At 40.4% G+C, this 26,578-nt stretch overlaps 1 protein-coding gene across 1 annotated transcript in view; it reads left to right on the top strand.

Annotated features, from left to right (window-relative positions):
- Nucleotides 1-13,906: 13,906 nt before the first annotated feature.
- The window catches only part of LOC128635638 (zinc finger protein OZF-like), a 29,583-nt gene continuing 16,911 nt past the window's right edge, over nt 13,907-26,578 (top strand). Inside the window, exon 1 of the mRNA XM_053688721.1 lies at nt 13,907-14,046. Within this exon, the coding sequence (XP_053544696.1) occupies nt 14,029-14,046 (18 nt within the window). The 5' untranslated portion in view covers nt 13,907-14,028. The remainder of the gene's footprint in view (nt 14,047-26,578) is intronic.

Genomic DNA, 26,578 nt, shown 5'->3' with positions numbered 1-26,578 from the left:
TTTAATGTGGTTTGCAGCTGAACTATAGTGAATGCAGATGCACAATAGAGAAGAGATTTTGGAGCAAATATCATTCCCCCCCCCCAGTCTATTGTGTAAATGGTAATTTGATGGATTATTGAGTAAATGGTAATATTGATGGATTATTGTGTTTATGGGACTCCTGAGAAAAAGGATAAAATAAAATGTTTTGGTTGAATGGCATGGTCTATGTTGTAGGATGTTTTGCATTTTTGAGGCTAAATTTAAATGTTTATAGGGACATTTTCCTATTTTAGGGTCTATTTGGCTCCAACATACTGTATACAACAATAATACTTTCAGAGAGAAAAAAAACACACTACATTTCAGACATGCAATCTGGACAGTCTACTTGGAAATTGTTATTGTATAAAAAGATAGATAATCCCTTTATTACCCATTCTTCAGTTTTGCATAACCAGCACTGTTATATTAATATACTTTTTACCTCTGTGATTATCTTGTATCTAACCCTTTGCAGACTTTCCCTTATCTCAGTTATTTTTACAAACTTTACTTTTAGCTAATCAGTGCTGGTTCCTGCATAACTCCATAGGAGTGAGCACACTGTTATATATATATATATATATATGGCACACATGAACTAGAACTGACTGGTTGTAGTGCACGGGAGAGAGCACAATGTTAGCTACCCCCCAATAAACCAGCAGCTCCCATCCCCCCCAGTAAACCAGCAGCTCTTATTCTCCCCCCCCGTAAACCAACAGCTACCATTCCCCCCCTCCCCTCCTGCAAACCAACAGCTTCCCCCCTGTAAACCAACAGCTTTCATTCCCCCTCTGTAAACCAACAGCTCCCACCCCCCCTTGTAAACCAGCAGCTCCTATTCCCCCCTGTAAACCAACAGCTTCTATTCCCCCCCCCCCCCTGTAAACCAACAGCTCCCACCCACCCCCCTGTAAACCAGCAGCTCCCATTATCCCCCTGTAAACCAACAGCTCCCATTATCCCCCTGTAAACCAACAGCTCCCCCCCCCTGTAAACCAACAGCTCCCCCCCCCTGTAAACCAACAGCTCCCCCCCCCTGTAAACCAACAGCTCCCCCCCCCTGTAAACCAACAGCTCCCCCCCTGTAAACCAACAGCTCCCCCCCCTGTAAACCAACAGCTCCCCCCCCTGTAAACCAACAGCTCCCCCCCCCTGTAAACCAACAGCTCCCCCCCCTGTAAACCAACAGCTCCCCCCCCCTGTAAACCAACAGCTCCCCCCCCCTGTAAACCAACAGCTCCCCCCCCCTGTAAACCAACAGCTCCCCCCCCCTGTAAACCAACAGCTCCCCCCCCTGTAAACCAACAGCTCCCACCCCCCTGTAAACCAACAGCTCCCACCCCCCCTGTAAACCAACAGCTCCCACCCCCCCTGTAAACCAACAGCTCCTATTATCCCCCTGTAAACCAACAGCTCCCCCCCCTGTAAACCAACAGCTCCTATTATCCCCCTGTAAACCAACAGCCCCCCCCCCCTGTAAACCAACAGCTCCCACCCCCCCCCGTAAACCAACAGCTCCCCCCCCCCGTAAACCAGCAGCTCCCCCCCCCGTAAACCAGCAGCTCCTATTCTCCCCCATAAACCAACAGCTCCTACCCCCCCCTGTAAACCAACAGCTCCCATTCCCCCTGTAAACCAACAGCTCCTATTCTCCCCTCTCACTGTAAACCAGCAGCTCCTATTCCCCCCTTCCTGTAAATCAACAGCTCCTATTCCCCCCTTCCTGTAAATCAACAGCTCCCAACCCCCCCCTGTAAATCAACAGCTCCCACCCCCCCTGTAAACCAACAGCACCCAATCCCCCCCCTCCTGTAAACCAACAGCACCCAATCCCCCCCCTCCTGTAAACCAACAGCACCCAATCCCCCCCTCCTGTAAACCAACAGCACCCAATCCCCCCCTCCTGTAAACCAACAGCACCCAATCCCCCCCTCCTGTAAACCAACAGCACCCAATCCCCCCCTCCTGTAAACCAACAGCACCCAATCCCCCCCTCCTGTAAACCAACAGCACCCAATCCCCCCCTCCTGTAAACCAACAGCACCCAATCCCCCCCTCCTGTAAACCAACAGCACCCAATCCCCCCCTCCTGTAAACCAACAGCACCCAATCCCCCCCTCCTGTAAACCAACAGCACCCAATCCCCCCCTCCTGTAAACCAACAGCACCCAATCCCCCCCTCCTGTAAACCAACAGCACCCAATCCCCCCCTCCTGTAAACCAACAGCACCCAATCCCCCCCTCCTGTAAACCAACAGCACCCAATCCCCCCCTCCTGTAAACCAACAGCACCCAATCCCCCCCTCCTGTAAACCAACAGCACCCAATCCCCCCCTCCTGTAAACCAACAGCACCCAATCCCCCCCTCCTGTAAACCAACAGCACCCAATCCCCCCCTCCTGTAAACCAACAGCACCCAATCCCCCCCTCCTGTAAACCAACAGCACCCAATCCCCCCCTCCTGTAAACCAACAGCACCCAATCCCCCCCTCCTGTAAACCAACAGCACCCAATCCCCCCCTCCTGTAAACCAACAGCACCCAATCCCCCCCTCCTGTAAACCAACAGCACCCAATCCCCCCTCCTGTAAACCAACAGCACCCAATCCCCCCTCCTGTAAACCAACAGCACCCAATCCCCCCCTCCTGTAAACCAACAGCACCCAATCCCCCCCTCCTGTAAACCAACAGCACCCAACCCCCCCCTCCTGTAAACCAACAGCACCCAATCCCTTCCTTCCTGTAAACCAAAAGCACCCAATCCCCCTCCTGTAAACCAACAGCTCCCAATCCCCCCTCCTGTAAACCAACAGCACCCAATCCCCCCCTCCTGTAAACCAACAGCACCCAATCCCCCCCTACTGTAAACCAACAGCACCCAATCCCCCCCTTCCTGTAAACCAAAAGCACCCAATCCCCCCCCCCCCTCCTGTAAACCAACAGCTCCCAATCCCCTCCTGTAAACCAACAGCACCCAATCTCCCTCCTGTAAACCAACAGCTCCCATGGGTACGCAGCCTTCATATCATATAATACACAATTACATATTTACCGGTCACGAGCGGCGCGCGTGAACAAAGGCTCGTTCCTTGCATAACCGGAAGTAATTACAGAGGACTATCTGCTGCAGGAAACTGTGAAGTGTTTGGTTGCAGAGTGCAGCCAATCACAGAGCGGTACAGAGCAGGCTGAGAGCTGATTGGCTGCTAGCGGTGCTGTCGGGTTATTGCTAACGGCTGGGACCTGAATAGCGGAGCTCAGAGAATGAGCAGCAAACGCGTCCACACGTACAGCGCGTAACGTCATGACGTCATCTGCCTGTAGCGCATGCGCGCGCAGTGTAGTAATGACAGGAGGTGACATGTCTAACTCTAATCTGTACCTCTCACTATACAGAGGTGTGTGTACCTGTATATAGTGTCTGAGGGTTTGGGTGTACCTGTATATAGTGTCTGAGAGGTGTGTGTACCTGTATATAGTGTCTGAGAGGTGTGTGTACCTGTATATAGTGTGTGAATACCTGTGTATAGTGTGTGAGAGGAGTGTATACCTGTGTATAGTGTGTGAGAGGAGTGTATACCTGTGTATAGTGTGTGAGGGTGTGTGTACCTGTATATAGTGTGTGAGGGTGTGTATACCTGTGTATAGTGTGTGAGGGGAGTGTATACCTGTGTATAGTGTGTGAGAGGAGTGTATACCTGTATATAGTGTGTGAGAGGAGTGTATACCTGTGTATAGTGTGTGAGGGTGTGTGTACCTGTATATAGTGTGTGAGGGTGTGTATACCTGTGTATAGTGTGTGAGGGGAGTGTATACCTGTGTATAGTGTGTGAGAGGAGTGTATACCTGTATATAGTGTGTGAGAGGAGTGTATACCTGTGTATAGTGTGTGAGGGGAGTGTATACCTGTGTATAGTGTGTGAGAGGAGTGTATACCTGTGTATAGTGTGTGAGAGGAGTGTATACCTGTGTATAGTGTGTGAGAGGAGTGTATACCTGTGTATAGTGTGTGAGAGGAGTGTATACCTGTGTATAGTGTGTGAGAGGAGTGTATACCTGTGTATAGTGTGTGAGGGGAGTGTATACCTGTGTATAGTGTGTGAGGGGAGTATATACCTGTATATAGTGTCTGAGAGGTGTTTATACCTGTGTATAGTGTCTGAAAGGTGTGTATACCTGTGTATAGAGTCTGATGGGTGTGTATACCTTTATATAGTTTCTGTGGGGTGTATACCTGTGTATAGTATGTGAGTGGAGTGTATACCTGTGTATAGTGTGTGTGAGGAGTGTATACCTGTGTATAGTATGTAAGGGGAGTGTATAGTGTATGAGGGGAGTGTATACCTGTGTATAGCGTGTGAGGGGGGTGTATACCTGTGTATAGTTTCTGAGGGTTGTATACCTGTGTATAGTTTCTGAGGGTTGTATACCTGTGTATAGTGTGTGAGGGGAGTGTATACCTGTATATAGCGTGTGAGGGGAGTGTATACCTGTGTATAGTGTGTGAGGGGAGTGTATACCTGTGTATAGTGTGTGAGGGTGTGTATACCTGTGTATAGTGTCTGAGAGGTGTGTATACCTGTGTATAGTGTCTGAGGGGTGTGTAGATACAGGGTAATCACAGAGATAAAAAGTATATTAATATAACTGAGATAAGGAGCAGTCTGCAGAGGCTTAGATACAAGGTAATCACAGAAGTAAACTGTATATTAATATAACTGAGATAAGGAGCAGTCTGCAGAGGCTTAGATACAAGGTAATCACAGAGGTAAAAAGTATATTAATATAACTGAGATAAGGAGCAGTCTGCAGAGGCTTAGATACAAGGTAATCACAGAGGTAAAACATGTATTAATATAACTGAGATAAGGAGCAGTCTGCAGAGGGTTAGATACAGGGTAATCGCAGAGGTAAAAATTATATTAATATAACTGAGATAAGGAGCAGTCTGCAGAGGGTTAGATACAAGGTAATCACAGAGGTAAAATGTATATTAATATAACTGAGATAAGGAGCAGTCTGCAGAGGGTTAGATACAAGGTAATCACAGAGGTAAAAAGTATATTAATATAAATGAGATAAGGAGCAGTCTGCAGAGGCTTAGATACAAGGTAATCACAGAGGTAAAAAGTATATTAATATCACTGAGATAAGGAGCAGTCTGCAGAGGCTTAGATACAAGGTAATCACAGAGGTAAAAACTATATTAATATAACTGAGATAAGGAGCAGTCTGCAGAGGGTTAGATACAGGGTAATCACAGAGGTAAAAAGTATATTAATATCACTGAGATAAGGAGCAGTCTGCAGAGGCTTAGATACAAGGTAATCACAGAGGTAAAAAGTATATTAATATAACTGAGATGAGGAGCAATCTGCAGAGGCTTAGATACAGGGTAATCACAGAGGTAAAAAGTATATTAATATAACTGAGATAAGGAGCAGTCTGCAGAGACTTAGATACAGGGTAATCACAGAGGTAAAAAGTATATTAATATAACTGAGATGAGGAGCAGTCTGCAGAGGTTTAGATACAAGGTAATCACAGAAGTAAAAAGTGTATTAATATAACTGAGATAAGGGGCAGTCTGCAGAGGGTTAGATACAGGGTAATCGCAGAGGTAAAAATTATATTAATATAACTGAGATAAGGAGCAGTCTGCAGAGGGTTAGATACAGGGTAATCAGAGAGGTAAAAAGTATATTAATATAACTGAGATAAGGAGCAGTCTGCAGAGGCTTAGATACAAGGTAATCACAGAGGTAAAAAGTATATTAATATAACTGAGATAAGGAGCAGTCTGCAGAGGGTTAGATACAGGGTAATCACAGAGGTAAAAAGTATATTAATATAACTGAGATGAGGAGCAATCTGCAGAGGCTTAGATACAGGGTAATCACAGAGGTAAAAAGTATATTAATATAACTGAGATAAGGAGCAGTCTGCAGAGGGTTAGATACAGGGTAATCACAGAGGTAAAAAGTATATTAATATAACTGAGATAAGGAGCAGTCTGCAGAGACTTAGATACAAGGTAATCACAGAGGTAAAAAGTATATTAATATAACTGAGATGAGGAGCAGTCTGCAGAGGTTTAGATACAAGGTAATCACAGAAGTAAAATGTATATTAATATAACTGAGATAAGGAGGAGTCTGTAGAGGGTTAGATAAAAGGTAATCACAGAGGTAAAACGTATATTAATATAACTGAGATAAGGGGCAGTCTGCAGAGGCTTAGATACAGGGTAATCACAGAGGTAAAAATTATATTAATATAACTGAGATAAGGAGCAGTCTGCAGAGGGTTAGATACAGGGTAATCACAGAGGTAAAAAGTGTATTAATATAACTGAGATAAGGAGCAGTCTGCAGAGGGTTAGATACAAGGTAATCACAGAGGTAAAAAGTATATTAATATAACTGAGATAAGGAGCAGTCTGCAGAGGCTTAGATACAAGTTAATCACAGAGGTAAAAGGTATATTAATATAACTGAGATAAGGAGCAGTCTGCAGAGGCTTAGATACAGAGTAATCACAGAGGTAAAAAGTATATTAATATAACTGAGATAAGGGGCATTCTGCAGAGGCTTAGATACAAGTTAATCACAGAGGTAAAATGTATATTAATATAACTGAGATAAGGAGCAGTCTGCAGAGGGTTAGATACAGAGTAATCACAGAGGTAAAAAGTGTATTAATATAACTGAGATAAGGGGCAATATAAATTGTTTACAATGGCACTATTTAGGCTGACCCCACATTAGTTATACTAATAGTATCTCATATCACATAAGTTATTGAAGTGGGTTGGTGCTTGTGCATAAATTAATCTGAACTGACAAATAGTGAAACAAGGTGTTTCACTCAAAGGTATGCACTTATAGCACTCTATAGCCCAGACTGTAAGGTTGAACTTCACGGTTGGAGTTAAAATATAACTTTTATTATTATTATTACAAATTAAAATTGAATAACACACAAAAAACACTGAAATAGTTAAAAACCAAATGTTAGATAGAGCTGATAAATGATTTTGTTACTATGATGTCAAGAGTCTGACATCAAATTAGTAAATATAATTCCAATGTTTATTCTATTATCAGTGTAACCGAGTTACAGAGTCATTAAATGTGGTGCCGGGAAATACCGCAATTATACTCTAGTATCCGCTGATTGTGACCGTACTGGGGACATAAATCTGATAATCCGTGTGTTATACTATAGGGCATCTGTTAGTGTGACAGGTCATGGACTGATGTGTTAATAATAACTATTATTCTCCAGTTGTCAGTCTTGTCCTTAGGGCTGGATTAATAACACTGTATCTCTCCAATTCAGGTTCAGGGATGTATGTATAGTATTGTGCACTAACTGGGTTATAAATAGTGGGGTTTAATATCCCCAACACCTTTACTGAAGATAAATAGTTATGTAGGTCCCTAAGGAATATTGATGGGTGATACGTGTGAGCTAAGTTGCTTCTGTTATAGGATATGAGTATCAGGTGCCAAGTAAGTAGCCTATACGGGCTGTATCAGTTCCTAAACACAGTGTTTATTTCTCTATTTTTATTCCCCTGACGATGTCAGGTTACTCATTGCATTCAAATACTGAAAAGTATTAGCTGATATTGTATTATACAATGTTGTCCATGTTGGCAGACTAATGCTTTATGTGATGTATATTTCACACTTGGTCATTAATGCTCTTGCTAGAGAGTATCAGGGGGATTAAAGGGTTAATGCACGTAAAGGGTATTGCCCACTGGTTACTCTCTGAGTTTACTGTAGAAGTTAATATGCCAGAGGTTTACCTCAGGGTAAATATTCGTGTTTGTTTTACAGCAGTATTAAATATTAGTGCATATAGAGTTTATGTGATAATAATATTTTGGTTAGAAGCAATACTAGTTACTTATATGTCCCACATCAATACACAAGTGGGGTATCCAAAAATATCTTGCCTAAAGTTACAGGCGTATACCGTAATTAAATTAGAGCAGGATGTTATAATGCTAACTTTATAGGATGTATTAAATACATTATAACATCCTGCACTAATTTAATTATAACTATAACAATAACGGATAGAACCGAAGCACTAGTATTCTAACAAGGGAACTAGTGATGGGAACACCTTATATATTATCTGAATCGCATTTATAATCATAGCGGTGACATTTTAAGAACAGCAGTTACCGGAGTCTGGGGATTTACACTGAGACTGTTAAACACCAATCACAACAGATAATAAGCAGTACTTTCTTATATTTATGAGGTGATAATACGCCTGTAACTTTAGGCAAGATATTTTTGGATACCCCACTTGTGTATTGATGTGGGACATATAAGTAACTAGTATTGCTTCTAACCAAAATATTATTATCACATAAACTCTATATGCACTAATCTTTAATACTGCTGTAAAACAAACACGAATATTTACCCTGAGGTAAACCTCTGGCATATTAACTTCTACAGTAAACTCAGAGAGTAACCAGGGGATAATACCCTTTACGTGCATTAACTTGTTAACCCCCTAGATACTCTCTTGCAAGAACATCAGCAATAAAGTGTGAATAATATACACTCTATAAGGTATTAGTCCTTTAATAATAACATATAACATAATATCAGTAAACCTAGAGAGTGACCAGTGGATAATACCCTTTACGTGCATTAACCCTTTAATCCCCCTGATACTCTCTTGCAAGAACATCAGCAATAACGTGTGAATAATATACACTCTATAAGGTATTAGTCCTTTAATAATAACATATAACATAATATCAGTAAACCTAGAGAGTGACAAGTGGGCAATACCCTTTACGTGCATTAACCCTTTAATCCCCCTGATACTCTCTAGCAAGAACATCAGCAATAAAGTGTGAATAATATACACTCTATAAGGTATTAGTCCTTTAATAATAACATATAACATAATATCAGTAAACCTAGAGAGTGACCAGTGGGCAATACCCTTTACGTGCATTAACCCTTTAATCCCCCTGATACTCTCTAGCAAGAACATCAGCAATAAAGTGTGAATAATATACACTCTATAAGGTATTAGTCCTTTAATAATAACATATAACATAATATCAGTAAACCTAGAGAGTGACCAGTGGGCAATACCCTTTACGTGCATTAACCCTTTAATCCCCCTGATACTCTCTAGCAAGAGCATTAATGACCAAGTGTGAAATATACATCACATAAAGCATTAGTCTGCCAACATGGACAACATTGTATAATACAATATCAGCTAATACTTTTCAGTATTTGAATGCAATGAGTAACCTGACATAGTCAGGGGAATAAAAATAGAGAAATAAACACTGTGTTTAGGAACTGATACAGCCCGTATAGGCTACTTACTTGGCACCTGATACTCATATCCTATAACAGAAGCAACTTAGCTCACACGTATCACCCATCAATATTCCTTAGGGACCTACCTAAATATTTATCTTCAGTAAAGGTGTTGGGGATATTAAACCCCACTATTTATAACCCAGTTAGTGCACAATACTATACATACATCCCTGAACCTGAATTGGAGAGATACAGTGTTATTAATCCAGCCCTAAGGACAAGACTGACAACTGGAGAATAATAGTTATTATTAACACATCAGTCCATGACCTGTCACACTAACAGATGCCCTATAGTATAACACACGGATTATCAGATTTATGTCCCCAGTACGGTCACAATCAGCGGATACTAGAGTATAATTGTGGTATTTCCCGGCACCACATTTAATGACTCTGTAACTCGGTTACACTGATAATAGAATAAACATTGGAATTATATTTACTAATTTGATGTCAGACTCTTGACATCATAGTAACAAAATCATTTATCAGCTCTATCTAACATTTGGTTTTTACTATTTGAGTGTTTTTTGTGTGTTATTCAATTTTAATTTGTAATAATAATAATAAAAGTTATATTTTATCTCCAACCGTGAAGTTCAACCTTACAGTCTGGGCTATAGAGTGCTATAAGTGCATACCTTTGAGTGAAACACCTTGTTTCACTATTTGTCAGTTGAGATAAGGGGCAGTCTGCAGAGGCTTAGATACAAGGTAATCACAGAGGTAAAAAGTATATTAATATAACTGAGATAAGGAGCAGTCTGCAGAGGCTTAGATACAAGGTAATTACAGAGGAAAAAAGTATATTAATATAACTGAGATAAGGGGCAGTCTGCAGAGGGTTAGATACAAGGTAATCACAGAGGTAAAAGGTATATTAATATAACTGAGATAAGGAGCAGTCTGCAGAGGCTTAGATACAAGGTAATCACAGAGGTAAAAAGTATATTAATATAACTGAGATAAGAGGCAGTCTGCAGTGGTTTAGATACAAGGTAATCCCAGAGGTAAAAAGTATATTAATATAACTGAGATAAGGGGCAGTCTGCAGAGGCTTAGATACAAGGTAATCACAGAGGTAAAAAGTATATTAATATAACTGAGATAAGGAGCAGTCTGCAGAGGCTTAGATACAGGGTAATCACAGAAGTGAAAAGTATATTAATATAACTGAGATAAGGGGCAGTCTACAAAGGCTTAGATACAAGGTAATCACAGAGGTAAAAAGTATATTAATATAACTGAGATAAGGAGCAGTCTGCAGAGGGTTAGATACAAGATAATCACAGAGGTAAAAAGTATATTAATATAAATGAGATAAGGAGCAGTCTGCAGAGGGTTAGATACAAGGTAATCACAGAGGTAAAAAGTATATTAATATAAATGAGATAAGGAGCAGTCTGCAGAGGGTTAGATACAAGGTAATCACAGAGGTAAGAAGTGTATTAATATAACTGAGATAAGGAGCAGTCTGCAGAGGGTTAGATACAGGATAATCACAGAGGTAAAAAGTATATTAATATAACTGAGATAAGGGGCAGTCTGCAGAGGCTTAGATACAAGGTAATCACAGAGGTAAAAAGTATATTAATATAACTGAGATAAGGAGCAGTCTGCAGAGGGTTAGATACAGGGTAATCACAGAGGTAAAAATTGTATTAATATAACTGAGATAAGCTTTAACCCCTGATGAACTGACAATATATGGGAGTCCAGGGACTTTAACCCCTGATGAACTGACAATATATGGGAGTCCAGGAGCTTTAACCCTTGATGAACTGACAATATATGGGAGTCCAGGGACTTTAACCCCTGATGAGCTGACAATATATGGGAGTCCAGGAGCTTTAACCCCTGATGAACTGACAATATATGGAAGTCCAGGGACTTTAACCCCTGATGAACTGACAATATATGGAAGTCCAGGGACTTTAACCCCTGATGAAATGACAATATATGGGAGTCCAGGAGCTTTAACCCCTGATGAACTGACAATATATGGGAGTCCAGGAGCTTTAACCCCTGATGAACTGACAATATATGGGAGTCCAGGAACTTTAACCCCTGATGAACTGACAATATATGGGAGTCCAGGAACTTTAACCCCTGATGAACTGACAATATACGGGAGTCCAGGGAGCCTTAACCCCTGATGAACTGACAATATACGGGAGTCCAGGAGCTTTAACCCCTGATGAACTGACAATATATGGGAGTCCAGGGAGCTTTAACCCCTGATGAACTGACAATATATGGGAGTCCAGGAGCTTTAACCCCTGATGAACTGACAATATATGGGAGTCCAGGGAGCCTTAACCCCTGATGAACTGACAATATATGGGAGTCCAGTATCTTTAACCCCTGATGAACTGACAATATATGGGAGTCCAGGATCTTTAACCCCTGATGAACTGACAATGTATGGGAGTCCAGGGAGCTTTAACCCCTGATGAACTGACAATATATGGGAGTCCAGGAGCTTTAACCCCTGATGAACTGACAATATATGGGAGTCCAGGAGCTTTAACCCCTGATGAACTGACAATATATGGGAGTCCATGAGCTTTAACCCCTGATGAACTGACAATATATGGGAGTCCATGAGCTTTAACCCCTGATGAACTGACAATATATGGGAGTCCAGGAGCTTTAACCCCTGATGAACTGACAATATATGGGAGTCCAGGGAGCTTTAACCCCTGATGAACTGACAATATATGGGAGTCCAAGGAGCTTTAACCCCTGATAAACTGACAATATATGGGAGTCCAGGGAGCTTTAACCCCTGATGAACTGACAATATATGGGAGTCCAAGGAGCTTTAACCCCTGATAAACTGACAATATATGGGAGTCCAGGAGCTTTAACTCTTGATGAACTGACAATATATGGGAGTCCAGGAGCTTTAACCCCTGATGAACTGACAATATATGGGAGTCCAGGGCCTTTAACCCCTGATGAACTGACAATATATGGGAGTCCAGGGCCTTTAACCCCTGATGAACTGACAATATATGGGAGTCCACGGAGCTTTAACCCCTGATGAACTGACAATATATGGGAGTCCAGGAGCTTTAACCCCTGATGAACTGACAATATATGGGAGTCCAGGATCTTTAACCCCTGATGAACTGACAATATATGGGAGTCCAGGATCTTTAACCCCTGATGAACTGACAATATAAGGGAGTCCAGGGAGCTTTAACCCCTGATGAACTGACAATATATGGGAGTCCAGGGAGCTTTAACCCCTGATGAACTGACAATATATGGGAGTCCAGGGAGCTTTAACCCCTGATGAACTGACAATATATGGGAGTCCAGGGAGCTTTAACCCCTGATGAACTGACAATATATGGGAGTCCAGGAGCTTTAACCCCTGATGAACTGACAATATATGGGAGTCCAGGAGCTTTAACCCCTGATGAACTGACAATATATGGGAGTCCAGGAGCTTTAACCCCTGATGAACTGACAATATATGGGAGTCCAGAGACTTTAACCCCTGATGAACTGACAATATATGGGAGTCCAAGGTCTTTAACCCCTGATGAACTGACAATATATGGGAGTCCAGGAGCTTTAACCACTGATGAACTGACAATATATGGGAGTCCAGAGACTTTAACCCCTGATGAACTGACAATATATGGGAGTTCAGAGACTTTAACCCCTGATGAACTGACAATATATGGGAGTCCAGAGACTTTAACCCCTGATGAACTGACAATATATGGGAGTCCAGGAGCTTTAACCCCTGATGAACTGACAATATATGGGAGTCCAGAGACTTTAACCCCTGATGAACTGACAATATATGGGAGTCCAGAGACTTTAACCCCTGATGAACTGACAATATATGGGAGTCCAGGAGCTTTAACCCCTGATGAACTGACAATATATGGGAGTCCAGAAGTTTTAACCCTTGATGAACTGACAATGTATGGGAGTCCAGGGACTTTAACCCCTGATGAACTGACAATATATGGGAGTCCAGGGACTTTAACCCCTGATGAACTGACAATATATGGGAGTCCAGGAGCTTTAACCCCTGATGAACTGACAATATATGGGAGTCCAGGAGCTTTAACCCCTGATGAACTGACAATATATGGGAGTCCAGAGACTTTAACCCCTGATGAACTGACAATATATGGGAGTTCAGTATATCCTGTGACTAGGGTTATTGTTGTGTATCATTATCTGTATATACTTTGTTTCACCTTGTATGTTTTATGTTTTCTATCATTAAGCGCCCCCTATAGAGCCAGCCTTATAGTTTTTGTTGAATTTTACCTTTAAACTGGCGCTGTACACTGGAGGGAAAACAGTTTGGGGGTGACTGCTCGCTACTGGCTGCTTTTCAACAAAAGATACCAAAAGAACAAAGAGCATGTGATAATAGAAGTAAATTAGAAAGTTATTTAAAAGTGTTTGCTCTATCTGATTCATGAAAGAAAAAATGATGTGTTTTATGTCCCTTTAAAAGTCCCAATGTTGCGCCACACCCAGAAGCCTTTAAGCTATAGCTCCACCCTCAAGTCTGCCTCACTCAGCTACACCTCCCAGGCCTTAAAGGAACCATAGGAGGTGCACTGCATCCCTGGTGGGGAGGAAATGGCACAGTTTGAGAAGGTAAATTACATGAAAAGCAGGCAATATAAATAATGAATGAATTTATTTGTTGTAACTGTATTTAATCAAACTATCTAAACTTCCTCCATTGGCTAAAAGTCCCCCTTGTATTATTGTATCATTCAGTTTATATAAATAAAGCCCTTATGTGTTTTAGGTATATGTAATCAGCAAGATGCAACCCCTTGTACCTCGGGGGTAATAAATAGATTTTTACTTATTTGCCCACCCCTTGTCCCTGATGCTTAAATAGTCCAGGAACCAGAACAAATGCCAGCAGGAGTGTTTATATACAATGGGTGCTCTGTGGTTTTAGATAATATTACAGAAGCAACCAGACCATTTTATATTACAATCTCAAAGCAGTGGTCACTGTCCCTTTAATACACTTTAAAAAAATATATATAATTAAGGGGTATATCAGCTAAAGCAAAATCAGGTTTCAGTATTATATGCAACTTTTTATTAATATCAATAATAATAATAATAATTGTACTGACAACAGCAATAATAATTTGTAGCGTGGAAGAGGAAGCTGGAATCAATTGAATAGAGCTGATAAATACAGAATATGTGTCAATCACGCTGTGACATAACAAAGATGGCAGATGTATGCTTCATGCGGTATACCAAATCCCATATATCATATCCCATAATGCTTCACCAATAACCTATGCAAACGTTACGCCCATGAAAAAGATGGCGGATCGGGATGTTGCCCTTCTCTTAAATCCTTGCTGGTTCAGCCTCCTTGCCAATAACAATCATGGCCGACAGGGATTCTTGATCACTGAAACATGACCATAAGCTGATTTTTGTACAATAACACGTGTCTGTAGTTACTGCTCGAGATGAAGCAAAGCAAACATGGTGTGTAATATCTGCATGTGTGTACCCGGGGTCTGTATATACTGCGGTGTATGTCTGTATATACTGTGCCTTGTGTCTGTATATACTGCTGTGTATGTCTGTATATACTGTGCCTTGTATGTCTGTATATACTGTGCCTTGTATGTCTGTATATACTGCTGTGTGTGTCTGTATTATACTGCTGTGTGTGTCTGTATTATACTGCTGTGTGTGTCTGTATTATACTGCTGTGTGTGTCTGTATTATACTGCTGTGTGTGTCTGTATTATACTGCTGTGTGTGTCTGTATTATACTGCTGTGTGTGTCTGTATTATACTGCTGTGTGTGTCTGTATTATACTGCTGTGTGTGTCTGTATTATACTGCTGTGTATGTCTGTATATACTGCTGTGTATGTCTGTATTATACTGCTGTGTGTGTCTCTATATACTGCTGTGTGTGTCTCTATATACTGCTGTGTATGTTTGTATATACTGCTGTGTATGTTTGTATATACTGTGTCTGTATATACTGCTGTGTGTGTCTGTATATACTGTGTCTGTATATACTGCTGTGTGTGTCTGTATATACTGTGTCTGTATATACTGCTGTGTGTGTCTGTATATACTGTGTCTGTATATACTGCTGTGTGTGTCTGTATATACTGTGTCTGTATATACTGCTGTGTATGTCTGTATATACTGTGTCTGTATATACTGCTGTGTATGTCTGTATATACTGTGTCTGTATATACTGCTGTGTATGTCTGTATATACTGTGTCTGTATATACTGCTGTGTATGTCTGTATATACTGTGTCTGTATATACTGCTGTGTATGTCTGTATATACTGTGTCTGTATATACTGCTGTGTATGTCTGTATATACTGTGTCTGTATATACTGCTGTGTATGTCTGTATATACTGTGTCTGTATATACTGCTGTGTATGTCTGTATATACTGTGTCTGTATATACTGCTGTGTATGTCTGTATATACTGTGTCTGTATATACTGCTGTGTATGTCTGTATATACTGTGTCTGTATATACTGCTGTGTATGTCTGTATATACTGTGTCTGTATATACTGCTGTGTCTGTCTGTATATACTGCTGTGTATGTCTGTATATACTGTGTCTGTATATACTGCTGTGTATGTCTGTATATACTGTGTCTGTATATACTGCTGTGTATGTCTGTATATACTGTGTCTGTATATACTGCTGTGTATGTCTGTATATACTGTGTCTGTATATACTGCTGTGTATGTCTGTATATACTGTGTCTGTATATACTGCTGTGTATGTCTGTATATACTGTGTCTGTATATACTGCTGTGTATGTCTGTATATACTGTGTCTGTATATACTGCTGTGTATGTCTGTATATACTGCTGTGTGTGTGTATTATACTGCCGTGTGTGTGTGTATTATACTGCCGTGTGTGTGTGTGTATTATACTGCCGTGTGTGTGTGTGTATTATACTGCCGTGTGTGTGTGTGTATTATACTGCCGTGTGTGTCTGTATTATACTGCCGTGTGTGTCTGCATTATACTGCCGTGTGTGTCTGCATTATACTGCCGTGTGTGTCTGCATTATACTGCCGTGTGTGTCTGCATTATACTGCCGTGTGTGTCTGTATTATACTGCCGTGTGTGTCTGTATTATACTGCCGTGTGTGTCTGTATTATACTGCCGTGTGTGTCTGTATTATACTGCCGTGTGTGTCTGTATTATACTGCCGTGTGTGTCTGTATTATACTGCCGTGTGTGTCTGTATTATACTGCCGTGTGTGTGTGTGTCTGTATTATACTGCCGTGTGTGTGTGTGTCTGTATTATACTGCCGTGTGTGTGTGTGTCTGTATTATACTGCCGTGTGTGTGTGTGTCTGTATTATACTGCCGTGTGTGTGTGTGTGTCTGTATTATACTGCCGTGTGTGTCTGTATTATACTGCCGTGTGTGTCTGTATATACTGCCGTGTATGTCTGTATTATACTGCCGTGTATGTCTGTATTATACTGCCGTGTGTGTCTGTATTATACTGCCGTGTGTGTCTGTATTATACTGCCGTGTGTGTCTGTATTATACTGCCGTGTGTGTCTGTATTATACTGCCGTGTGTGTCTGTATTATACTGCCGTGTGTGTCTGTATTATACTGCCGTGTGTGTCTGTATTATACTGCCGTGTGTGTCTGTCTGTATTATACTGCCGTGTGTGTGTGTCTGTATTATACTGCCGTGTGTGTGTGTCTGTATTATACTGCCGTGTGTGTGTGTCTGTATTATACTGCCGTGTGTGTGTGTCTGTATTATACTGCCGTGTGTGTGTGTCTGTATTATACTGCCGTGTGTGTGTGTGTCTGTGTATATAATACTGTCTATGTCTGTATATACTGTGCCTGGTGTCTGTCTCTGTATATAATGCTGTGTATGTTTGTATATACTGTGCCTGGGGTCTGTTTCTTTATATTATACTATGTCTGTCTCTGTATAGAATACTGTGTATGTCTGTATATGCTGTGCCTGGTGTCTTTCTATGTATATAATACTGTGTACAGTGGCGTATTTAGGTTTTGTGCTGCCCTAGGCACTCAAAATTTTGCTGCCCCCCTAGGTTTTAGGCTGTTTTTCGGCTATACTAATTTTTGTTCAAGGTATAATTTGACATTTTTTTTTAGGAAATGTTCACCAGGACTTGTGTGTGTGTTTTTTTATATATATATATATAATCTGAAATTAAAATCCTCCATGTCTCAAAATTTAAATCAATGTAAATATTTGCATAGGAAATTAGCACATCTCATTTCCTATGCAAATATTTACATTGATTTAATTTTGAGACATGGAGGATTTTAATTTCAGTTTTTTATCTCCCCTATAATTTTAATGAATTTTGGTTTAACCATGAAAATAGCTTTACCAATGCAGCAACCAGAAATTTATCTCCTACTGATGAGTTCCAAAAAGAACGAAACAGGCTGTCTAGTGAGTGATTTCTGGTTTGCTGTCATAATCCTGTTAAAAGGATCGCTGTGTCAAAACAGTATTTTGAAGCAAAAAAACCCTGAGAATTTGCGTATCTAATTTGCATATCTTAGCCACAATTCTCTTGTGCATTGGTAACATTGTATATTAAGAATTTCTGGGGAAAAGCAAGCGGGGATACTTGCCTAGATGTGCTAATTTCCTATGCAAATATTTACATTGATTTATAATATATAAGTCGTATGCAAAAGTTCAGGCACCCCTGACAATTTAAATGATTTTCATTTATAAATAATTGGGTGTTTGGATCAGCAATTTCATTTTGGTCTATCAAATAACTGAAGGACACAGTAATATTTCAGTAGTGAAATGAGGTTTATTGGATTAACAGAAAATGTGCAATATTAATCAAAACAAAATTAGACAGGTGCATAAATTTGGGCACCCCAACATAAATATTGCATCAATATTTAGTAGAGCCTCCTTTAGCAGAAATAACAGCCTCTAGATGCTTCCTATAATGAGTGTCTGGATTCTGGATGAAGGGATTTTGGTCCATTCCTCCTTGCAAAAACATCTCCAGTTCAGTTAGTTTTGATGGTTGCCGAGCATGGACAGCCTGCTTCAAATCACCCCACAGATTTTCAATGATATTCAGGTCTGGGGACTGGGATGGCCATTCCAGAACATTGTACTTGTTCCTCTGCATAAATGTCAGAGTAGATTTTGAGCAATGTTTTGGTTTGTTGTCTTGTTGAAATATCCAGCTCCGACGTAACTTCAACTTTGTGACTGATTCCTCAACATTATTCTCAAGTATCTGCTGATATTGAGTTGAATCCATGCGACCCTCAACTTAAACAAGATTCCCAGTACTGACCCCGAAACCCAACAGCATGATGGAACATCCACCAAATTTTACTGTGGCTAGCAAGTGTTTGTCTTTGAAAGCTGTTTTCTTTTGCCGCCATGCATAACGCCCCTTGTTATGACCAAATAACTCAATCTTTGTTTCATCAGTCCACAGCACCTTCTTCTAAAATAAAAGCTAACTTGTCCAAATGTGCGTTTGCATACCTCAAGCAACTCTGTTTGTGGCGTGTGTGCAGAAAAGGCTTCTTTTGCATCACTCTCCCATACAGCTTCTCCTTGTGCAAAGTGTGCTGAATTGTTGAACGAAGCACAGTGACACCATCTGCTGCAAGATGATGTTGTAGGTCTTTGGAGGTGGTCTGTGGGCTGTTTTTGACCAGTCTCACCATCCTTTGCCTCTTCGATATTTTACTTCTTGCCTTAACAAGAAATGTGCCTGTGGTCTTCCATTTCCTCACTATGTTCCTCACAGAGGACACTGACAGCTTAAATCTCTGCGATAGCTTTTTGTAGCCTTCCCCTAAACCATTATGTTGAACAATCTTTGTTTTCAGGTCATTTGAGAGTTGTTTTGAGGCCCCCATGTTGCCACTCTTCAGAGGAGAGTCAAAGAGAACAACAACTTGCAATTGGCCGCCATAAATACTTTTTCTCATGATTGGATGCACCTGTCTATAAAGTTAAAGGACCTTGACGTGGTACCTGGGCTTGTCCCATTTGGCCAAATGCGGTAACTAACCTTTCCATTTTTGCTTAAATCTTAACTGTGAGCTTGCTGGTGAGTGCAGGGTTTTCTCTATGTGTTGTATTAATTTGTTTTGTAATTCCCCTATGGTTCTTGCACCCACTCCTGTCTGGGGTTAACTGTCTGTGACTCTGGTGACAGCACAGCTTTTTGTGAGTGCCACTGAGCACCCAGGGCTGAGCATGTTGCTGGGTCATGGGATGTGTACCCGGTCCGGTCTTGGAGTGCAGTCCCCTTCCGTGTTTTGTATGTGTGTGTGTGTGTATGTGTATATGTGTGTGTATATATGTGTGTGTGTGTATATATATATATATATATATATATATATATATATATATATATATATATATATATATATATATATATATATATATATATATATATATATATATATATATATATATATATATATATATATATATATATATATATATATTTATTTTCCTTTGAGGGAAAGCACAATCTCACCACTCCATTAATGCCACGGTGCTCTGCTAAAGATCATCCAAGTATTCCACAGAATGCAGGCACTCATTTGGTCTTGATAAAATATAACAATTTTATTAAGGCATAGTTAAAATGACATAACGTTTCGGCACCAAATTGTGCCTTTGTCAAATGTCAGCAAGAGAACAAAAGAATATGCAACACACTTAAAATCGATATTAACACATAAATAAAAACATACCCCTTTTAAAGATAAGAAATAACAAACTTTTGCCGCCATGCCGCCACTCGCGTCTTCCCATTCCTGGCAATGACGTTACGTGCCTAGCGTGATGACGCATGGCACGACGTTGCCATAGCGACGTCGGATAGCCTCACGCGTCAGAGTAAGAAGCGTCTTACTCACGCATGCGTGTAACGATCCAATGCGGCTGTAAGTAATTGTTGCCATTGGCAACCAAACAATCGTAAATGTATACCGCGGTACAAGCTCACAGTTAAGATTTAAAAGCAAAAATGGAATATATATATATATATATATATATATATATATATATATATATATATATATATATATATATATATATATATATATATATATATATATATATATATATATATATATATATATATATATATATATATATATATATAGTGGGGCAAAAAAGTATTTAGTCAGCCACCAATTGTGCAAGTTTTCCCACTTAAGAAGATGAGAGAGGCCTGTAATTTTCATCATATGTATACCTCAGCTATGAGAGACAAAATGTGGAAACAAATCCAGACAATCACATTGTCTGATTTGGAAAGAATTTATTTGCATATTACAAAAAAGCAAGATTTCTGGCTCTCACAGACCTGTATCTTCTTCTTTAAGAGGCTCCTCTGTCCTCCACTCATTACCTGTATTAATGGCACCTGTTTGAACTTGTTATCAGTATAAAAGACACCTGTCCACAACCTCAGTCACACTCCAAACTCCACTATGGTGAAGACCAAAGAGCTGTCGAAGGACACCAGAAACAAAATTGTAGATCTGCACCAGGCTGGGAAGACTGAATCTGCAATAGACAAGAAGCTTGGTGTGAAGAAAGAAATCAACTGTGGGAGCAATAATTAGAAAATGGAAGACATACAAGACCACTGATAATCTCCCTCAATCTGGGGCTCCACGCAAGATCTCACCCCGTGGGCTCAAAATGATCACAAGAATGGTGAGCAAACATCCCAGAACCACACGCGGGGACCTAGTGAATAACCTGCAGAGAGCTGGGACCAACGTAACAAAGGCTACGATAAGTAACACACTACGCCGCCAGGGACTCAGATCCTGCAGTGCCAGACGTGTCCCCCTGCTTAAGCCAGTACATGTCCGGGCCCGTCTGAAGTATGCTAGAGAGCATTTGGATGATCCAGAAGCGGATTGGGAGAATGTCATATGGTCAGATGAAACCAAAGTAGAACTGTTTGGTAGAAACACAACTTGTCGTGTTTGGAGGAGAGAGAATGCTGAGTTGCAACCAAAGAACACCATACCTACTGTGAAGCATGGGGGTGGCAACATCATGCTTTGGGGCTGTTTATCTGAAAAGGGAACAGGACGACTGATCCGTGTACATGAAAGAATGAATGGGGCCATGTATCGTGAGATTTTGAGTGCAAACCTCCTTCCATCAGCAAAGGCATTGAAGATGAAACGTGGCTGGGTCTTTCAGCATGACAATGATCCCAAACACACCGCCCGGGCAACGAAGGGGTGGCTTCGTAAGAAGCATTTCAAGGTCCTGGAGTGGCCTAGCCAGTCTCCAGATCTCAACCCCATAGAAAACCTTTGGAGGGAGTTTAAAGTCTGTGTTGCCCAGCGACAGCCCCAAAACATCACTGCTCTAGAGGAGATCTGCATGCAGGAATGGGCCAACATACCAGCAACAGTGTGTGACAACCTTGTGAAGACTTACAGAAAAAGTTTGACCTCTGGATTTGTCTCCACATTTTGTCTCTCATAGTTGAGGTACACCTATGATGAAAATTGCAGGCCTCTCTCATCTTCGTATGTATGTATGTGTGTGTATATGTGTATATGTATGTATGTATATGTATATATATATATATATATATATATATATATATATATATATATATATATATATATATATATATATATATATATATATATATATATATATATATGGTAGAAGCTCACAGAACAGATGAGAGGAAGCTCACAGTCATTTATAAAAGCAGCTATAATCAATCATCACATTCAGGCGTCTAGGAGTAATAGTATCCAAACGATGAATCCAACGTGACTCCATCCTCAACAGGGCCTTAGCCCGGTCACCCCCCGTCTGGATTTCGGGATGTGATCAATGAGTATTGCTCTCAAGGCAGAGATAGGATGTCCCGCTTGTTGAAAGTGGCATGCCACAGGTTGATCAGAAGACCCTTTTTCAAGAGCCAATCTAATAGCTGTTTTGTGGTTTGCCAACCTCTCTCTGAAAGAGGTAATGGTTTTACCCACATAATACAAGGAACATGGACAAATGATCACATAGATGACATAGTCCGAAGTGCAGGTCAAGCAATGTCGTATGGAGAAGGTCTTGTTAGTGTGAGGTTGGTGGAACTTATTACCAACGATCATTCCATTGCAAGTAATGCAACATCTGTAACACCCCTTCTTTCCTTGGGGTAGCCAGGTATGAATCTGGTAGCTTGGTATGGGGTCCGTCCTCGCCAACAAATCCCTCAAGTTCTGTGCCCTCTTGTACACCAGTCTAGGAGGTGCTATATTACCAAATGGGAGAGAGGGGTCTGTGGAAACAATAGGCCAATGTTGTTTAATTGCTTTCTGTACCATATGTGATGCCGGTGTGAATGTGGTGATAAAATTCATTCGCTGGTCAGTCGGCTTCAGTGGTTTAGTACTGAGTGATTGCTGGCTAAGTGAGTGTGCTTTCTCAGATTGAGTCGTTATCAGCGGTTTCGGATAGTTGTTGCTTCTTGTGAGCCTCCTTGGTGTTGTTGCGTTCAACATGCAGGAGCTGAGAGGAGCTAACCCCTGCTTTCTGAAAGTTAGGGTGATAGCTGTTGTAATGTAGTATGGAGTTCTTATCAGTGGGTTTGTTATAGAGTGTAGTGTGTAACCTCAAACCAGAATATGTCTCATTCTTATAAATGTTTCTTAACTTTTTACTCTTGTTTGGGAGCATGGCTATGACGCCGACTAAAGATTTAAGTTGTTTTGAAGAAGGCTCATATTAGAGCCGAAACATCAACATTGGATTTTCTACCTATGACAAGTTTTGGATTCGACAAAATAAATACATTTGTTGTCTTTTCAAAAATTCCTGAGAGTGCCCTTCTTTACATACAAGTTTCCTTGAGGATTGCACCCAGGTTGAATACACACTGCCAAGGTTGGAGTGCTGGGCCACTGGCTAATTGAATATATATATATATATATATATATATATATATATATATATATATATATATATATATATATATATATATATAAAAAAATTCAACAAAGTGCACTCCAGATTTTCAGTCAACACAAGCCCTGGGTGCTGATCACCAAAATAATACGAACAAACAGAATAGCACTCCAAGGGTCTTTCACAAATAGTAGTCACTTTAATAGTGAACATTTTCGGATTGCAAAGAATCCATCCTCAGACTTACAAAAGTAACATAACATACCCACCACACCGTGTTATAAATGATTATGCAAACAACCAAACGTGTGCACGCTCTCCTCAGTGGAGCCGCCCCCTCGAGAACCGGGAGACTTAGTCGGCCGAGGCAACGTGAAGCAAAATAAAAACATCAAAAGGTACAACATAATGATTAAGTAACAATATCACGAAAAATGACATCTAGACAATAAGTAAATAATGCAGACGTTACCTAGAGATGTAAGCACCCTCTCAGTATATGGTTTAGTATTGCGTGGTTGCTATAGTAACGAAACGCCCGAAACCGGAAATGGTCATATCGGGAAATACTGGGTGAGTGACACATCAAGAGGCACGGCAATAATCAGAATTAACCATCAGACAATAAGAGTGAAATAAACACGATGTAGCATACCTATACTTTGCTTGTCATTAAGTTGTTCAATCACCCACTCAGTAACCAAACAAGGTTGTCATAGCAACTAATACGTAATCCGTAACCGGAAGTAGCGGGTAATACTTCATGGGTGACAACTATGTTGCCAAGCAACAATAAACAAACAAAACCGAACAAGTTAAATATAAGCTGGACAGACAATATTGGATCGAAAAGGAAAAGGGGGGAGCCTAAATTTCAGGCAAATTATAACCCACTAAAGATAGTCCAGTCGATACCAATGTAAATATGTGCCCTGAAAAAAAGGTATGTGAATTATGGAATATAAAAAAAGAACATGGTGACAGATACTACATCAATAACGTATTAAATTACTAAATGTTACAATAAAAATCCAGGAGAAAAAGATAATTCCAATAATTGAAGACTAGATCATGGGAAGAAATGGATCATGGACCCCAAATAAGGCTATAGAAACACTTGCCAATCTAGGTAGGTGTTTAGGCCCTTGGGTATAATAGTGTCAAGTAGAAATGTCCATTTTGCTTCTCTCTGCAGAAGCAATTTATCTCTTTTTCCTCCTCTCTGCATAGGTAGTAAATGATCTATAATGGTGTATTTAAGATCTGATACACTGTGCTGTAATTCGTAGAAATGTCTGGCCACAGGTTTTTTTTCAGAGTTACTGTTTTTCAATGCGGTCCTAATGGCGGAGCGATGATTCGTCATTCGACTTCGGAGATCGGAGGTTTTCCCCACGTAATACAGCCCACAGCTGCAGTGTAAAAGATACACAATATAAGTTGTAGTACAAGTAAGACGAAACCTATGTTTATAGGTTTTTCGTCTATGTGGATGGGTGAAGGTGGAGCCAGTAATAAGGCCCCCACATGTAACGCATTCTAAGCATCGGAACACACCTAATTTCTTGATGTCAAGCCAGGTGGACTGTTTATAACAGTGTACCGGATCAGTTTTAATCAAAACATCCCGTAGAGATCTCGATCTTCTGTAGCCTATCCTCGGCGGTCCTGTTTTGACCAAAGGTAGGGATTTGTCTGTGTTAATAATGTCCCAATGTTTCTTCAGAGTGTCCATCAGTGGTCCCTTGTCCCCAGTAAATGTGGTGACAAATGTCATCCTGGGTGGTTCTTGTTGGGTATTTACATCTTGGTTGGTCAATATTCCTTTACATTGATTGAATAGTAGTTTTTTAGGATAGCTTCTTGATTCAAACTGATTACGTATTAGTTGCTATGACAACCTCGTTTGGTTACTGAGTGGGTGATTGAACAACTTAATGACAAGCAAAGTATAGGTATTCTACATCGTGTTTATTTCACTCTTATTGTCTGATGGTTAATTCTGATTATTGCCGTGCCTCTTGATGTGTCACTCACCCAGTATTTCCCGATATGACCATTTCCGGTTTCGGGCGTTTTGTTACTATGGCAACCACGCAATACTAAACCATATACTGATAGGGTGCTTACATCTCTAGGTAACGTCTGCATTATTTACTTATTGTATAGATGTCATTTTTCGTGATATTGTTACTTAATCATCATGTTGTACCTTTTGATGTTTTTATTTTGCTTCACGTTGCCTCGGCCGACTACGTCTCCCGGTTCTCTTGAGGGGGCGGGTCCACTGAGGAGAGCGTGCACACGTTTGGTTGTTTGCATAATCATTTATAACACGGTGTGGTGGGTATGTTATGTTACTTTTGTAAGTCTGAGGATGGATTCTTTGCAATCCGAAAACGTTCACTATTAAAGTGACTACTATTTGTGAAAGACCCTTGGAGTGCTATTCTGTTAGTTCGTATGTGTGTGTATATATATATATATATATATCTCCAAATCAACAAAGGAATTGCTTCACCAGAAGAAGATTAAAGTTTTGGGATGGCCCAGCCAGAGCCCAGACCTAAATCCAATTCAAAATCTGTGGGGTGATCTGAAGAGTGCTGTGCACAGCAGATGCCCTCGCATTCTGACAGATTTAGAGTGATTTTGCAAAGAAGAGTGGGCAAATCTTGCCAAGTCAAGATGTGCCATGCTGAAAAACTCATACCCAAAAAGACTGAGTGCTGTAATAAAATCAAAAGGTGCTTCAATAAAGTATTAGTTTAAGGGTGTTCACACTTATGCAACCATATTATTTTAGTTTTTTATTTCCCTTTACCTAAAAGATTTCAGTTTGTTTTTCAATTGAGTTGTACAGTTTAAAGGTCACATTAAAGGTGGAAAAAATTCTGAAATGATTTATCTTTGTCTCATTTTTTTACATCACAGAAACCTGACATTTTAACAGGGGTGTGTAGACTTTTTATATCCACTGTATATGTGTGTATTGGATAAAGACAATACCTACACACATAGGTATTGGATATTAGGATCGGACGTTGGTGATGCAACATTAGTGGATCAGGTGTTAGGCTGTCGTATTAGCGATTGCCATATGACGGGGGTTATATTCTTCTTTGGATTCTAGCATGACATATAGTTATTGTCTTTAGTGATACTTCGCTAGTGAATGATTTGTGTGTT

The sequence above is a fragment of the Bombina bombina genome, chromosome 7 (assembly GCF_027579735.1).
Source record: "Bombina bombina isolate aBomBom1 chromosome 7, aBomBom1.pri, whole genome shotgun sequence".
In the NCBI taxonomy this organism is placed as follows: Eukaryota; Metazoa; Chordata; class Amphibia; order Anura; family Bombinatoridae; genus Bombina; species Bombina bombina.
Note: the sequence above shows the minus strand (reverse complement) of the source record. Positions and strands in the feature narration are given on the sequence as shown.